Genomic DNA, 18,365 nt, shown 5'->3' with positions numbered 1-18,365 from the left:
CAGATATAATCAACCTATAATCAAGATGATGCAAACACTGGAAGACTCACACAATGTACACCCGCTAGATCGTGGGAGTCATCAGAAACGCCACTTACACAGAGCATTAATTAAATCATAAGCGGTAGAGGCAGAAAGTTCATTCAATTCAATGCCATAACTTATATATATCAACATGTAGCAGCATTAGTTTTACTTTGTGTCTGTCTCAGTTACCGGAAAGTTTGGTTTCTGCTGTCATATCACGAACATGTTGTTATTTCTGGATGGCTCAACCTAACCCAATCTACAATACATGCACACACCGTATATATTGCAATAGGAAAGTTTAGCACAGCGTCTGCTTAACATCTTTCTTAATTGAGTATGACCATAGCACTGAGATAGTCACAATTCATGTCGGGATTTACAAACCTTCACAAGATGAAAGACCACCATGGGCGAAAGGAGGATGATATTCAACCTATAAAAATACATACATACATACATACATACATACATACATACATACATACATACATACATACATACACACATACATACATACATACATACATACATACATACATACATACATACATACATACATACATACATACATACATACACACACACATACACACATACACACCTACCTACCTACCTACCTACCTACCTACCTACCTACATACATACATACATACATACGCACGCACACACACACACGCACACACACACACACACACACACATACATTCATATACATGAGCGAAAGGAGGATGATATTCAACCTATAAAAAAAACATACATACATACATACATACATACATACACACACACATACATACATACATACATACATACATACATACATACATACATACATACATACATACACACACACATACATACATACATACATACATACATACATACATATATACATACATGCAGACATACATACATACATACATGCATGCATGCATACATACATACATACATACATACATATACACACACACACAGACAGACATACATACATACATACATACATACATACACACACACACACACATACACACACACATACATACATACATACATACATACATACATACATACATACATACATACATACATACATACATACATACATACATACATACATACACACGTACCTACCTACTTATTTACCTATTTATTTTCATAAATGCGATTCGTCCTGTACGTCATCCTTGGAAATAAATAAATGAAAATGTTTTAAGTAACGGATTGCACGCATTACCAGCATACTTATCAATGTACAAAAAGGTCGTTGACCTTGTCGTCACAAATAGTTCGTTCACCTTGCAATGTTTGGAGTTGGCATTAAAAGGAAAGAAAAACGTAGTTCGCTGCCATCAGCTCATAAATAAGTTCCTAGAAATTGCAAGTCAAACTTTTCGTATTTAATATTTTAAAAATAAAACATCAGTTGTGTTTTGCTTTTGTTGTCTTTGGATTGAACGAATTCCGGACTGCGAATATGTAGTGCAATAATTGTTACGTATCACGTGTATTGACAATAAACAGCTTACGTAACAAGCAAGCGATCGACTGATATATAGACTGTAAGATACGTCGTGTTGTAATTGTCCAGCCCTATCAGGCTTCTTAACAGACGATGAGTGCTGGCTGATAGTGTGGCACGAATATCTGTATCTTAAAGACTATCCCTTTAAGTGATCGCGTCAATCGGACCATATAATTTGGTAACATCACAAAGGTATAAACTGTGGCAGTGCTAGTGATATAGAGAGATCTATCAACCCAGTAATATACACAAGGTAAGTCTCAGCCAAGGAAAGTGTTTGCCTGGACAGATGAAACAGAAAAAAGCCGGTTTGTACTTTGCTTTGCATACAATGTAAAAATGTCAACACACCCATCATATCATGGGATATTGGCGAGAATCGTAGAAATAGCTGCGCACAGTTATATAAGCAAGATGGGGGTCCTTCGGTTAGAGCTGGAACAAATATGTGATACGTGATTGGTCCCAGGTTTTTAGAATATGTATACTTTTCATGTTAAATCGTAAAAGAGTTTTTCTTTAGGATGTTACTAATCAGATCTGAGTACTTCTCAAAGATTTGAAGTAACTGCAACCATATGTTCCATTCATATTCGACGTTATTTTTTTTTTATTTTTTTTTTTTAAAACACCAAAAACCATACAATAGTGCAAACCATATAATAACAGAAGACCGGATATTTAAGCTTTGACATGAGCAGGGCCTAGGCCTCCTTTTTGTAAAATGTGGTATGACAATACCTTGGTTTTTAAGAGGTCTGCGAGGAGCCAGGCCTTCCCGTATGATTGTCATGGAGTAGATGATGTCACCCATACCCCATTCACACACCGGAGGGGGCATTCAACATAGTTCGGATCAAGGTACACGATTCAATAGAGATAAACAAATAAATATATTGATATCATGTTATGATTACGTAATCAAACCTTACTTATCACAGGGTTATATTTCTTGCTTATCTGTGAAACATCGTCGCTTGTGACCAAGGGCACGATAACCTAATTTAATGTGGTGATTGTGTATCCGACACACGTGAAGTGACATGGTAAAACAGACGAAGTTCACAGCACGAGATCTGCAGGCAGATTAGCGGGCCTTCAGGAGGGGGGGGGGGGGGTTGGAGATGGGTCACTTTTTACAAATATGTCCTCGGAGGAGGGCCATATTTCAGAAGATGGAATTAGGGGAGGGTTGCATTTCACTTTGACTTATTTTAATGTGTAACTCTGCATTATTAAACATTCAAAAATGTGAATCTAGTTAATTAAAATATCCTTAGCAACAATGACCATGGCCATAGCAACAGGCAAATGACAGGCCCATTGCAAAGATAACAACATTGAGGGACAAACAACTGATCTAAAAGTCACACAAAAATGATAATGTGCCTAACAACCAGTACCACGCCCATAGCAACAGCAAAAATACAGTGCCTAGCTCAATGATAACAGTATTGACTGGTAGTCATACTTACAGCTGGACCAGGTAGTTTGGGAACCATAACTGCAATTGTTGGTAAACGCCTATTTATGGAATTCCAGACAACCATCCTCATAATGTTACTGGCAACCTGCTAGCTAGAGTACTTGCGGCTCATGTGAAGTTCGGACACAACAGCAAGAACAACTATAGTTGTGCTACACCTTTTTTTTCGTCTTTTGTAAGATTGCAGGATATGGAACCCACGGGGCCTCGCATTGGCAGAACTCTATGGCAAGCTCTACGCCATGGACGTAAAGCCACAATACAAAGAAGTAGAACTAGTATTGCGATAGATGCTATCGAAGATGTAGACACAACCCAGGTACCTAGACCATTCGAAGAGATCCCTGGACCAAAAATGTTGCCATTTGTTGGATCACTGTTAGACTACACTCCACTAGGTAAATATGTTCTTGGTTAAAGGTTACCCAGGACAATTTGGTTGTAGATCAGACCACTATAGACAATATATAGTGGTCTGAATAATGTAATATATATATATATATATATATATATATATATATATATATATATATATATATATATATATATATATATATATATATATATATATATATATATATATATATATATATATATATATAATGTATTAATATAATACATAGTATAATATGCATATGCATATAATATTAAGGCATCTCAATGCAAAGGCCGAGCCTCAGGTTATAGGCTTAATCCAAGAAATTAGAAGCCACAAGTTTCAAACTTTTGCGATTTTCAGTCGTCAGGTTCAATTCAGCTTCTCGAGGTCTGTTGGTTCATATAACATTTTTGTCATTTAATTGCGTGAGAACCTAACCTGACCCCTAAGTTGCAACATAGTGGAGGTAGAGTCACAAGTTTATGATCCATTGTATGAAAGAGATCGAACTGATCGTAAACTTACTAACCTAATTAATAAGGGATTGTTGACGTCAAAATAGGCTTCGTCTTCTTTGTTCTGATCTAGCTGGTCTCAGTATCTTGTGGCATTGTGTCCCCACCAGGCATGACGCTCTGTATTTTTCCCATGTTTGCCTCAAACGGTGAATAGCGGGCCTCTTCCAAGCCAGATTTGCCAATTTTCACATTCTATTTTAGAGAGATGAGTTAAAATTGTGATTAATTGGGGCGCTGATTTTTGGGTGCGAACCTACAAATCTATTTGTCAATGATTGGCTACATTACACCATACTATGTGTACTGCAGCTACACAAATATATTTACCCATATACATGATACACAGGACCTGGTGATTCAATTGTACGATATTAAAAGTAAGTCAATTATATATAACAAAACAGTTTTGTTTTTTAAAATGACCTTTCAGTTGAAGCTAGTGCAGCTTTAATAACACAGTCCTGATGTAAACAAATCTATCATTCTCCATATTTACTGACATCTTGCAGGTCCATACACGGTAGAAAAGATGATGGAAGCGTCCCTCGATAGATATCGCAATTTTGGAAAAATTTGGAGGGAGAGTTTTGCTGGGGCGAATTCTGTGAACATCATCGATCCGCGAGATGTCGAAATATTGTTTAAGAATGACGGCAAGACACCAAATCGACCTTCTCTAGAACCACTCAAAATGGCCCGAAAGATGTATAAACGTAACATCGGTGTCGCTAACCTGTAACTATCAAAGTTTCTTGTTTTTTTACTTATTTTTGTTACTTTCTTTCTTGCACAGGTTATTGTCGTAGATTAGGCTTTAATATTTAATTCATGCTACTATTCAAAACGTATGATCACTGCACATTTCTATGGGAAAATTTTTCCAAAACCATACAAACTATATACGGGAAGCATGCTATCCCATCTGCAGTCGGGTCATGTGTTCATGACGTCAGATTGTTAAAATATATTTGGAACTATTCGCCAACATACTACAGTAGGTGCATTAATTAAAATCCAAATAGATAACCATTATTCATCCACAGTGTCAACATAATGGATATATCTGTTTCTTACTACCAAACCAGAGCAACTATAGAGTTTCAATCAGATGAGACAGCAGAACGTTTGTTACGTCTCAAACAACGTTAACGTTTTTTTTGTTACAAATTACAAAAAACTAAATACAAACACTGATAGCGCTGGAGCATTTAAAGTGATACATTTGATATCACCGTGAACACAAATCTACATCGCCGTTGTATGAAACAAGAAAGATTCAAAGTACACACATTGTAAACTGTTTATTTATGTTCTCAGTGAGATATTCTAAGAATATAATGTAACATCTCATATGTTTACGCGTTATCACAGCCTGTCTTCTGTTATTATAATTTGTAACAATTTTAAATAAACCATTTTGTGAGATGAGCAAAACATTGTGCAGCTACATTGAAAGTCTGTAGTCTTTCTGGTTTGGTAGTATACATTATGGACTCATATTTTTCTACAGACAAGGCGCAGAATGGCGCCGTATTCGAAGTGGCGTACAATCCTTCGTAATGAGACCAAAGTCAGTCGCCCAATATGTTCCAGACTTGGATACTATCGCTGAAGACTTCATAGCGCTAATGAAACAGATGAAAGACGAAGATGGTGAAATTACAGACTTCCAAAATGAAATTTACAAATGGGCACTTGAATGTAAGTGAAGGGTTTCCAGTAGAGTTTAAAGTTTTGGAGCGAAATGCATTTTCGCAAATACGCAGTGTAAATATATAGTTCAGAGATTAAAATATCTGCTTCTATTCATTATACTGAGAATTTCAGAAATGGTGTTCCCTATATATACAGCCCATTTTATGTTAGTGTTCACAGCCTCTGTTTTAATACAACCACGCAGAAATAATAAGAAACTGCACATGCTATACTTTAAGATAGCAAGATTGAAAGAATACAGTTTCTTGTAACACTTTGTCTACATTAAATGAACTGATGCACCACCATGCAGACATCAAATGCAGACACCAAAACATTGGTGTCCACGTGTTTGCATCTAGTTACAGTACATTGATGGCTTCTTTCATTTATACCACAGACGTTGGAGAGCGCCTATGTTTAGACTATATTTAGCAGAAATTGCGATTTTGCTACCTAAAGTGTAGAATGTCCATGCACAGTTTCCTATTGGATTGTGTCCTTGTATGCAACACAGCCAATGAATAGTAACATGAAAGGAGCTGTAAGGTGTACTGTTCTCATCACATAATATATTGTAACGGCTTAATTGCATCTGGTACCTATTTCATCACACAGCTGTCGCTAAAGTATCACTTGATACTCGCTTTGGTTGCCTTGAGAGGGAAGTTGACCCAAACTCAGAAGCCCAGATGATGATTCGAGCAACGGGTGATTTTATGGAAACCTTGGGTAAACTTATGTTTGGTATCCCATTCTACAAATACTTCAGCACGCCAACATGGCGGAAGTTTCTACAGTGTCAAGATGCATTCTTCAGGTAACGTTAAATTATAGTGGTCTTAATGGGTTCTGGAGTCATTCTATCACATCAAGTTATATTACATACATTACATACGATTGACAAGAAATAGAAAATTGAAACTTGTTCCTAATTCATTGTTAAGTGGAGGTTCTTGCCATCGGCAAGAAGAAGTCAACTGGAGTCAACAGACATATGTATGTGAAACACGGGTGGAGTCCATTTAAGAAACTGCACAGTAATATAAAAAGTAGCATCTTTCCCACGTGTAGTTGTGCTCTGAAGCAAAGTGGATATTCTATAACAGTCGGACTATTTTCCCCTTGTAGGACTGCACAAAAACACGTGGACCTTAATATTGCACGCGTGAAGGAATTAACAGAGAAGGGAGAGCTTAATGGCCAAGCTAACATGCTGGTATCTCTACTTGGGAGAGAAGAATTAAGCTATGAAGAAATTATAGTTTTGCCGGTGGAGTTGATGATGGGCGGTATTGATACGGTAAGTTCTCCCTCCACTGTCTACTTTTCAATATATCGAAGTGAAAGTGAACAATATTTGTGTAGAAAATTGTACAACAGGCTGCTTGGTTATGGTCCTAACGTACACCTTACTATAGTATTATAGTGATCTGAGCTTACATGCACATGCATGTCTTTTAAATCGTGCGTCTGAGTCATACGCACGCTCATCGGGGTCCCATGCAACTAAAACCTAACCATTACTAGGGACGCCGAAACAGAACTTTGTTTCTGAGCAAAAATGTACATGATTTACAAAAGTCTCTTTTCGCCAAGTGAACTTAGTCGTCATACAAATAAACCGTGGTGCGGGTGGAGTGTGGGATAGATAAGAGCATATAGCATGTTTGTCACAACTCGGACAACCAGGAAACAACAACAACAACAACAACAACAACAACAAAGTCATGCTGATTGTGCGCGCATTTCAGACGACCACAATAGCCAAAGAAAATTGTGTATTTCTCATAACCGACCAACCATAGTTTCAAGTTTGACCAATTGTTTACATTCAAAAAGGTAAAAGTGAGAATTCACTTCTATTTCCATGCAAATGTCAACATTTTGTCTTTTAAGACTGTAAGTTGAATTTATATAGTACAGTTTGCATGATTGTGTTCGTCTTCTTTATGTATAATTGTCTTCATTTCCCCCTTTACACCTCATCAAACTATCACAGTAGACGTATAATTGTGACCAATGAGTATCTTGTCATAGGGTCGGAGTAATATCAGAACAGAAAAAAAAAGCAAAGCAAAGACAATCTCGATCTTAACTATTATACAATTACTACATCTTTCTTTTTCATATTAATGTATTTTCTAGACATCACATACCCTCGTGTTCAATCTTTACACCCTGGCTACCAACCCAGACAAGCAGGCCAAATTGTATGAAGAAGTTATGAACGTCATACCACGTGATGGCGCCATTACAGCTGAAGCGTTACAAAAAATGGTGTACCTCAAAGCTTGCACTAAGGAAACGTTTAGGTAAGTTTAGAAGTTCAGGTTATACAATCATACGTATATAAATGTGGTCTCAGATTCAGAGTCAGATTCAGATTCAGATTGGTGAACAATATGAGACTAGTCTCATATTCAGCTTCAGATTCAGCTTCAGATTCAGCCTCACATGTGGAACATCACGATGACACCCAACGAAAGCAGTCAATCAAGAAATAATACCATGCACTGAGACTGCAGGAGATGGTTCCATTCGAAAAAAAAACTTATGACAAACTCTAAAATTTGAATACTAATATCCAAAATAATTTCGTCTTGTTCTGCCTAGGAAATTTCCACTCGCATTAGGAAATGCCCGTGTGACAAGTAAAGATATGGTTTTGAGTGGTTACCAGATACCAGCTGGGGTAAGAAAATTCACTTAGCGTAATTCATCCTAGGTGGATGAATATATTATCACTTTGGCAAGGATTCAAGCTGATGACTTTGTTTACTTCCCATGATGCCTTGCCCTAGTATACAGTGCATCTCTCATCTGTGATACTAAACACACTGGTAGTAAACTAACATATCAGGGGTCTTTTGATACAATTGCCAATTTTCATAACTCTACTTAGAGAGGCCTCACAATAGACTACCAAATCAGAGTAACTATATCGTTTAAGTTTACTTCTCACGCAAGGTTTTTAGTTGAGTAACATAAAACAAAATGCAGACACTGATAGCGCGCACACACATAAAATGATATTTGATCTCACTGTGAACACAAATTTAAAAAGTCAACATTACTGTCAGATGAAACAAGGAAGAATCAAACACAGAATTGTTTATTTGTGTTCACAGTGAGATACAATGTAATATTTCATGTGCGCGCGCTATCCGTGCTTGTATTTTGTTTATCCTAACAAAAAGGCGTTGTGTGAGATGTAAAACATTACACCACCTACTTCAAACTCTATAATCTTTCTAATTTACGAATGATAAAGTTTGAAGTGGCGAATGATAAAATTAAAGGTACCGATCGATGAATAATTGAAGTTTTCCGTGACTCTAACAGACTATGGTTAGATCTCACAATATCACTGGATGGCTGCCAGAGTATTTCACAGAGCCTGAAAAGTTCATTCCGGAAAGATGGATCAGAGGTGATGTTAGACAGGGGAATAGTAACCCATACTCCTTATTGCCGTTTGGACATGGACCCAGAATGTGTCTTGGAAGACGAGTGGCTGAACAGGAGTTACAAATTATAATGGCTAAGGTAAGGGACATTTAGATATTCCCAAATATTTTACTTCGTTCAGCTGAGGAAAATACCAGTGACTTGAGGGGCCTTGTCACTATTAGGCGCTCGACGTAACGGGTTTCCCTAATTATTCTTACAATAAATAATCACTGACCCCCATGTTCACGTTGAATACCAAAACTAACCACTCTGCTAACCAGGACAGTTACGACATTGCTTCAAGCTACAGTTCACTGTATTTTCCTAGCTACACTAGCTGTAACTAAGATTGTATTTTGCGACAATATTTTCCCTTCAGATAGTTAAAATAGCAGTAATTATACATTTGTTTTAAATATTTACTTAAAGGTCCATTCGAGCAATAAAGCAACAGGATGAAATATAAATTTATTGAGGGCGCTGAATTTAGGGCGCGGACCCAAAAATCAATTTGATTGGATTTATTATATCATAATATGTGTCAAACTACAAACATGTGTTTACCCACAGGTGATTCAGCATGTTTCAGGGTTTATGATATTGCAAGTAATTGTATCAAACATTTTCAAAACATTCCAGTTGAAAGTCATCTAAGTTTATCTAATACCATACATCTTCATCTTTCACAGTTGGTCCAAAATTTCCACATCGAATGGCACCATGGGGAAATGAATATGAGAATGCGTCTGGTACATGCTCCTGATAAACCTGCCAGGTTCAACTTTATCGACAGAAAATGATATGAAATAATTCGCCACCTGATTTGACAGATAACTATCGGATATACACTGTCTTCATTTACATTATGATACATATTTGGATCATATCAATTATTGTCGTGGAGAGACAACACAAGGCGTATTCCAGTATCAGAAAGACAAAAGATTGTATAGTTTGGCCACTAGGAGCGCTGTTCTGAGTCAGCTTTTAGACCGGAAGTGAGGGCCATGATTGTTGAATAATAAGTTATAGCAAACTTTGAGAGTAACACAAAGTGTTTCACGGCAAAAGCTGGTTACATTCTAACCAGTCGAAATATTCTACATACTTTGTTTCGAATGATTTCATTTTTAGGAACTCATGAAATTGTTTTAATTTTAGCCACATTTTGTTGACTTCTAAATTCTATGTCATGCCATGTGATTTTAGATATCCCTGTGACAATTCTTTCGAAAACGGAATATGACGACATTTTGAATAATGACGGAGTCTTTCATGATCGAAATGAGGGCGCACTGCTGTCAAACCCATACTGAGAAACTGAAAGTAAGATCCACAATGGATGAAAGATAACTATAGGCTAAAACCATGAACACATATATTATAAATAAATTATTTTAACAAATTTAAAATTTGTCCAGTATCCTGGATAAAGAAATATATAGAATAAGTATTTATGTCGTGAAATCCTGTTTATATGACGTAAGATACGAATTATTATCAGTTTTAGAACTTTTAGGATGTATCACACTATAATATATATTTGTAACATTTTACAATGTATCATACTACGATGTAGAAGAGAATAGTACTTGGTATCAATTTCATTATTTGTCATTATTGTTGAACTCAGAAGTTGGCGTAATTCCAAAATGACCCGGATGGGTATTTGTGATAATATATCACATAGTATATAGTGACGTTAAGTTGCTAAATGCGTGGATGAAGGGCAAATTTTTCGCCACTTGATGAAGTAACTACAGAAAACAGCGCCATCTATCGTCGGGTGGAACAAAAGACAAATAGTAGTTTGCAGTAGTTTGTGCACATTTCTGGAATTCGGAACCATAAATGAATGTAGATAAAATCACATTTTTATCTTTCATACACTTAGTTGAGCAGTGGATGATTATATAATGACAATTGTAATAAAAATTGTGGAAGGTAAATATTGTGAAGTTCATTAGAATGATGCTATCCTACTAAATGTTTATTATTTTATGCCTTCATATTCTGGGATATATGACAATACTATCGATACTGCCGAAATATCCTGACGTACAATGGAAACCAGTTGACATGAAATAAAACATCGCCTGGGACAACAATAATCACACACACACACACACACACACACACACACACACACACACACACACACGTACGTACGTACATACATACATACATACATACATACATACATACATACATACATACATACATGTGCGTGCGTGCGTGTGTGCATGTCTGATGACGTTAAACGCAGAAAGACGACATACACTATTATACTACCTCGAGCTCAAACTACAACATTATTCTGTTATACCGATATACTTACGTCACGGTCTTCAATTCGCTATAACATTTCCGATGATATTGTATGCCCATTCATTAGACCTAGAATTAAAAAAAAATTCATTCAAAATTCACAGACAATACAAATATACGTTAATATATGATTACGGCACGGCCAGGGCACGGCACTCACTTTGCAATGTTATGCCTTTTTTTCGATAAAGTTATCTACCCACGGATTAGAAAATTCATACAATATTAAAATGTGATGTATGTGTTACCGAAGTGACATCATTGACTTTACCTTAGTGTCTGAAAACAGTCTTTTGTTAGCTCAATTACGTGGTACTGAATTTAATCAACGCTATAAATTGTTTAGCCAAGCATTTCTGCATATGCTTATGAATATTTATGACTTAACATAGAAATATAAATTTCGAGTCTAGTGAATTAACTTGACATTTAGAGGACCACTCAAGTTCATGCTGATAATGTCAGTTTAATGTTAAAGTGGTTTGGATGAATATTAGCTATTTATCAGGGATTTTTAATTCATAAAACAACTCTAGTATGTTTTTCGACTTGGAAATTGAATGTGGGAGAACATATATCAAGTCGTTGTTTCTAACTCAATAAATTGTAAAACACTGAATTAATGTGCAAAATGTTTGTTATTGTACGTACAATAACAAACCTTCAATTGTATTTCGATTAAACATGGCATTACAAATGATATTATGAAATTTAGTTTTAATATTCATGAGATACTAAATTAAGGTACATACCATCTAAATAACGATTTTTATTTAGTTTTTCTCATTTTTTTAATTCAATCAATCAATCAATCAATCAATCAATCAATCAATCAATCAATCAATCAATCAATCAATCAATCAATCAATCAATCAATCAATCAATCAATCATAAAACATAACCATTAAAATGACCATTATTATGTGGGGGGGGGGTCATTAAATAAATGAGTTTGTTATTATCTGAAGCAATAAGTCTGTGCCTTTATAGAAATTGTAATTCAATCAATTGCTCGAAAAATGTTCCTGTTTCTCAACGATTTCTTTCCCGCCACATTCAGGTGAACGATGAATTCCGTCTTCTTGTTTGCTACGAAGATAGGGAGTCTGATGGTTGTGCGCGATGAGGTGGAGCCTGATTCATCACATATTAATCTTATTCTAAGTAATGAATGATTTATACACATTCATTTACATAGACACAATTTAATAGTTGATGCATTGTAGCAGGCAACCCTTAGCGGACGCCAAGACAGACACTGTTCGTGTAGAACAAGTGGCTACTAACAGGGATTTGCCGTGCTCCGACAGTTTTCTTACCCAGCTCTGAAATTATATTTAACGAAACCGTTCGTTCTCACGTTTCTTGGAGTGAAATTGTCCTGTTTGAGATCGACAGCGTGGCGTCGGGTTAAGACAGAGAAAAAGACGAGTATACGGCTTGAGGACGAAAGTACTACATCATCAGGTAGGCGAGGTAGATAGAATTTACAACCATTTCTTGAATGTTTATTATGGCGCGCTTTATGTCTCGACATACTACCGCCTTTGAAGTTTGTCGTCTGCTACAAGTGCAAGGTACAATTCAGGTTCATTGTCACCTTCTTTTCTCAATATCTCAAGGTCTCAGTGTCTCCTCAAAAGACGTGTGATTATTGGCTTAATAGCACCACTGCTTGACTCTAGTAAGTAGTACGAACCCCGGACACGAACATGTTGAACATTCCTTCTATCTTTTCCCTGCATTTCTGAATTTAAGTTTTTTAATTTTTAAAATCAACTACATGTATTGTCTCCCAGAAGATTAAAAAATTAATCCTACCGACAGTCCTTCCTTTAATGCATAATTGGGCGCACGTTGTCTTAACCAATCACAGTCGTTGTTAGAATCTGTAAATGTCAGTACTCGAGGTAATATTTAGTTTACCTTCGAAATTTCCTCAGCGTTGTTTACCTTTCATTAGCGTAAGCACTCAAACCTAAAATATGTATTATGCCACGTGAACACTGCCAAGTCATGATGTAAAAAGTGATTATCGAGCGAAGGCGGTCATGACAAAATATTTGCATTCAGTTATGTACTTAGGGCTAATATGAATTGCAAAATGAAAGCGGTTGTAAAATACGGTGTCAGCGAAGGTGACATCCATTTAAATGCCAAGGTTTGAACGAATTTCTTACAATACAACGTGCCATTTGAAAAGCCATAAAACTGCAGAACCGAAATCGTTATCAAATTACTATACTGCCAAAGTGCCAGAAGACATTTGTTCTATCTTGTAATGTCAAATTTAAATATAAATTTCAACATAAATATGAATGTTGCCTTATTTCTGAGACTGAGAAGCCATTGCGTGGTTTATCATTCCAAGATTTATTGATTAAATACCGCAGTTCTGCGTGCGCATGCGTGTGAACTCGAGGAACAGGTTTCCGATAAAGCAATCCCTCGGGCTGAGGTGCCATTAAGAACTCTGGAAAAATTTGCATATTTGGTACAAGTACATTCATCATTTACACCATCTGGAGTAAGAACGGATTACAGCATATCATTAGAACTCTTGTATGTGACGTCATTTCTAGATTTTCGTTTGAAAAATTGAATTAACTGAAGACAACTTGATTAAATTTGAATACTGTTCCTGCTAAGAATTAGTATGAAGAAGACATTGGATTTTACCAGGATCAGCAAATAATTTTGTCATTGTAATACGCAAATTAGTTTTTACTATTAATATTATAAGACAATAAAAGTCAGTTAGCCTGAAGTATAACGTGTATGACGCGACAAATAAATACTGCCATATTTATCGTCTGCAGCTCGACAAACATTACATACGATTGATACTATATCCTTTTAAGGATGGAGATCACCGAAATGGAACTCATACAAAGAAAATGTAGCAATATGATGTGATGTTAGGATTAATGTTGCGCCAGACGATAAATATTAGTAAGATTTTATCGAGTCTAACAAGTTATCATGGTCCTATTCTACTTTCGACTTTGATTACACATCAGGTTTCCTGCATAGCTAGCTTCGCATAGGAACGACATGCCGACAAGTAGTGGTTGGCTTAAGCCAGCTGGATGAAAAATTTATGAACTTTATAAACTTTCTTTTCAAATACAGACCCTGTCCCTGTTAATATTCAAGTAATATACCTACTTGTATATAAATAAAAAAACATCTAGAGAGGTTCTTAAAAATATGTAAGCATTACTACTTTTATCATACTAATACATACGATATTTATTTACTCATAAAGTACTGGATCTTTCGGAAAATTGTGAGAAAAATATATATATATCATGGTTAGAAGTGATGAATGACCGTGTAGGTTAGTAGAATACATTCGCAAATCTTAATATAAAATTACAATAATACAGAAAAAAAATTCAGAGCTGGTCTATGACCCTTTAAGTGAACTCAATGAACCACGATATTTTAATAAGCAGAACATGATGAGTGGCAATTTGATTGAAGCACACAATATTAAGTAATCAGACGTGCTATCAATATTGCTTCTTATCCACACTCAATGTTGACTTTTAGTGATGCTTTCAATAACTTATTTCCGTCATCTGCGAAGGGCAACGGGAGCAAGTATTCTCTTATTACGGTGATGAAGACACGTTTGAATTAACGTTGATGACTTTAATATTAATATTAATACGCAGGAAGCCGCTGTAGGTCGAACGGTATATCCGTTGTGCTACCGATGAATAAGAATAGTTTGAACAGCTGGTAGCGGCAAATGTCAAGGTATCGCAGATGACGTCATGGGTCGATAAACTGATAGAAGTAAGGTAACAGTGATTTATAAATATCAAAAAATAACAATACATTTATATTTCACTAATTTAATCAGAACCTGATGTAATCTATGCGTATTGTATAGGCAAGATTGCAGAGATACGTGTGTGATAGATGACAAAAGATAAAATTAGAAAAACAGAACATCTGTACGTATTTTCTGAAAGGTCCTAGGGCCTGAGAATGTACCGCCTACAACAGTCTGTGAAACGATTCCTCACATTACATGTTATGTCCAAAATATTTTAAGGGGCTTTCAGACAGGGGAACACAGATAACACCACATGGCCAAGTTTATTACTATCACCGTTAAGCTTTACAAAAGATTACTGAATAACATACACCGTGTGATCTGTACAATTACAGGGAATTATGCTATGGTTGTTTCTGCACGGTGCATGTCACCATGTTTTCTACGTCACTTCCTGAAGTGGCATTAAGACTAACGTTGTTCGTCCAAATATTCATTTCGTCATTTCCGGATGAATTATACACATTCACAATATTTGTCCATCTAAATTCACTCTGAAAGCCAGGCAAATAGTAAATGGAGAATTTAGTGTTTGCTATGTCACGCATTTCCTATTTGTCTTAGCGGGAACCTGACTAACTAATCCATGACGTCATACACTTACGTGTAAGTTAACTGTAAGCAGAATGAACACGGAGGCAAACACGTTGATTCTTTTGTTCCTTATTAAAAGCACGATATGCTAGTTTGACTACGTACAGCTACTACACATCCTCCACGTTAAGATTGATTCTAAATGCTAGCACCATCGTCATTACTTACCATATAACAATTATTTAATGTCGTTGTGTTTTCTATTCGCAATATTTCAATAATTATACATACATTTACATGTCATTAAAGTTTGACCAGTGACTCTATAATGATTAAAAGCTGGTTTGGCTGAAATTACTTTAAGTGGTGTTTGGTTTGGCTCGATCTCTCCTTTTCGTCGAAATTAGAAAATCCCAGACACAGCATCGAAAGAATATTTTCTGCGATAATTCAGTAGCTAACCCCTGTCACGCGAAAATCGAACACAATAGAGAATTTTTACATTCAATTTGAGTTTAATATATAAAATTAGCTTCGTTTGGTCACTGCATCTGTGCAGTTTTTTCTCCATCTTCGAGATGTCCCCAAGACTTGAATTATGCATTGTCGTTGCACTGTATCGATTTCACTCACAGAAATCCCTCAACGAGCCAAACGTTCGATCACTATGGAAACGGATTAATGAAGTGAGAGTACATCAAACAACAAAAAGAACGTTTCAGAGTTACTGTTTGCAGTGTAAAAAGATATACTAGTGATGACACAATTTTCCCTTTTCTACCATCAAGAGATATGCAATCAATACCACTCTACTGTAAGCAAATTCAGGAAAACCATGCTAACCTATCAGATCGTCGGTACCATATTACAGGACACCATTGCAACCAATCAGCTCGTTAGTAGTATATTATCATCAGCAAAATCATTTCAATCAACCAACCAGATCGTCAGTAGCATATTATCTCTAGAAAAACTATTTCAACCAACACAAAATTTCAGTATTCTAGAATGTAATTTCCAGGAAAACCATTCTACCAATCAAATCGTCCGTAAAACATTATTTGAAAGAAAAATTAACATTTCAACCAATCAGATCGTCGGTAATAACATTATGTTCATGAAAAGTGTTTGAAACACTTTCTGTATTAGCTCAAACATACAAATATCATTACTGCCTGAAAAAAAAAGTATCCGTCAGTAACACTTTCTCGTATGTAATAATTTTCACGCCCAGTCCCTAAAGTAATTATAGTTACAACAAACGTTTGGAGTAATATGCCCTCTTTCCCATGTTTGTATCGTTGTATCAGCGTCTGAGGTGCAAACTAATTGGTTTTGGTAGCTGAGCGTCTCTGGTGCAATCAGCCAGGATGAGAGATGCACATCGCTGGGGGAATAAAATGGAAGTGACCTTATTGGCGTATGTCACAGTTTGTAAGATTCCCTGGAGATGACGACACGGTCTAGTTAAACTTAAACGCCTGGTAAATCTATAGAATATGTTGAACTGCATTGGCGATGCTGCAAGTGTCAATCAAATGATAAATGAAAGGGTGAAATTTGAGTTTTCCTATACGTCTTAACATATGTATGTATGTATGTATGTATGTATGTATGTATGTATGTATGTATGTATGTATGTATGTATGTATGCATGCATGCATGCATGCATGCATGCATGCATGTATGCATGTATGTATGTATGTATGTATGTATGTATGTATGTATGTATGTACCTGCGTACCTATACCTACGTGTGCGTATGTGATTACGTGAGTGTAGGTAAGTAGATCTGAAAGTATGTATGTCTGCCTGCCTTCCTGTTTGTCTGTGTGTGCTGGAAGTAGATCTGAAAGTATGTATGTCTGCCTGCCTTCCTGTTTGTCTGTGTGTGCTGGATTTTCGGAACCTACCAAATTGTTACATGTCAGTTACTTAGTCAGTCAGTCAGTCAGTCAGTCAGTCAGTCAGTCAATCCAAATACACAATATGCACCGATACGTAGTTGCCAGCCCATAAATATACATTACGAAAACTGCTGCTTTTTATCATATTTAGATCAAAGAAGTAAGAATATTCTGTCCCGAATGCATCGAGAATGGAGTAAGATATATGCTGGCAAATGATTGACGAGCCGACATGTTTTTCATTTTTTATTGACATAGGATCTCTCAATACCTTCCTAAATTACATTTCAAAGGTAAATTGTTTGAAATGAAATACTGAACATTGTGTTACCAATTTATTTACTGGATTAGTTTGCGCGTTTTCGTGATTACATCAAATGTATACGTAGATAGTGCTGTATATTATGTTAATGACAAGCGCGATTTGATTTGATTTGATTTGATTTGATTTGTTTCCAAGCCATGATATATTTTACAACACCCCCTCCTCGATAGTCACAGGGCCTACCGTGGAGGGGGTGGGATGGGGGGCTCGATAACATTATGTTGTTTCAATGTTTTTTTTTGCTATAATGCTAAGCTTCATCAATGACTAATTCAAGTCTGGAAGATTGTATACTAATTAATTACGTCATATTCAAAGTACATGTCGTTAGAGATGAAGTA

At 36.1% G+C, this 18,365-nt stretch overlaps 1 protein-coding gene across 1 annotated transcript; it reads left to right on the top strand.

Annotated features, from left to right (window-relative positions):
- The first annotated feature begins 3,228 nt into the window (after positions 1-3,228).
- Positions 3,229-9,883, top strand: LOC144451722 (cytochrome P450 10-like). The gene is made up of 9 exons (XM_078142626.1): positions 3,229-3,436; positions 4,445-4,670; positions 5,446-5,636; positions 6,249-6,450; positions 6,762-6,933; positions 7,779-7,945; positions 8,247-8,325; positions 8,976-9,179; positions 9,773-9,883. The coding sequence occupies exons 1-9, from the start codon at positions 3,229-3,231 to the stop codon at positions 9,881-9,883; spliced, it is 1,560 nt and encodes a 519-aa protein (XP_077998752.1).
- The last annotated feature ends 8,482 nt before the right edge of the window (positions 9,884-18,365 follow it).

This window comes from Glandiceps talaboti, chromosome 21 (genome assembly GCF_964340395.1).
Source record: "Glandiceps talaboti chromosome 21, keGlaTala1.1, whole genome shotgun sequence".
Lineage (NCBI taxonomy): Eukaryota > Metazoa > Hemichordata > Enteropneusta > Spengelidae > Glandiceps > Glandiceps talaboti.
The sequence above is the reverse complement of the archived record's forward strand: the minus strand, read 5'-3'. Positions and strand labels throughout refer to the sequence as shown.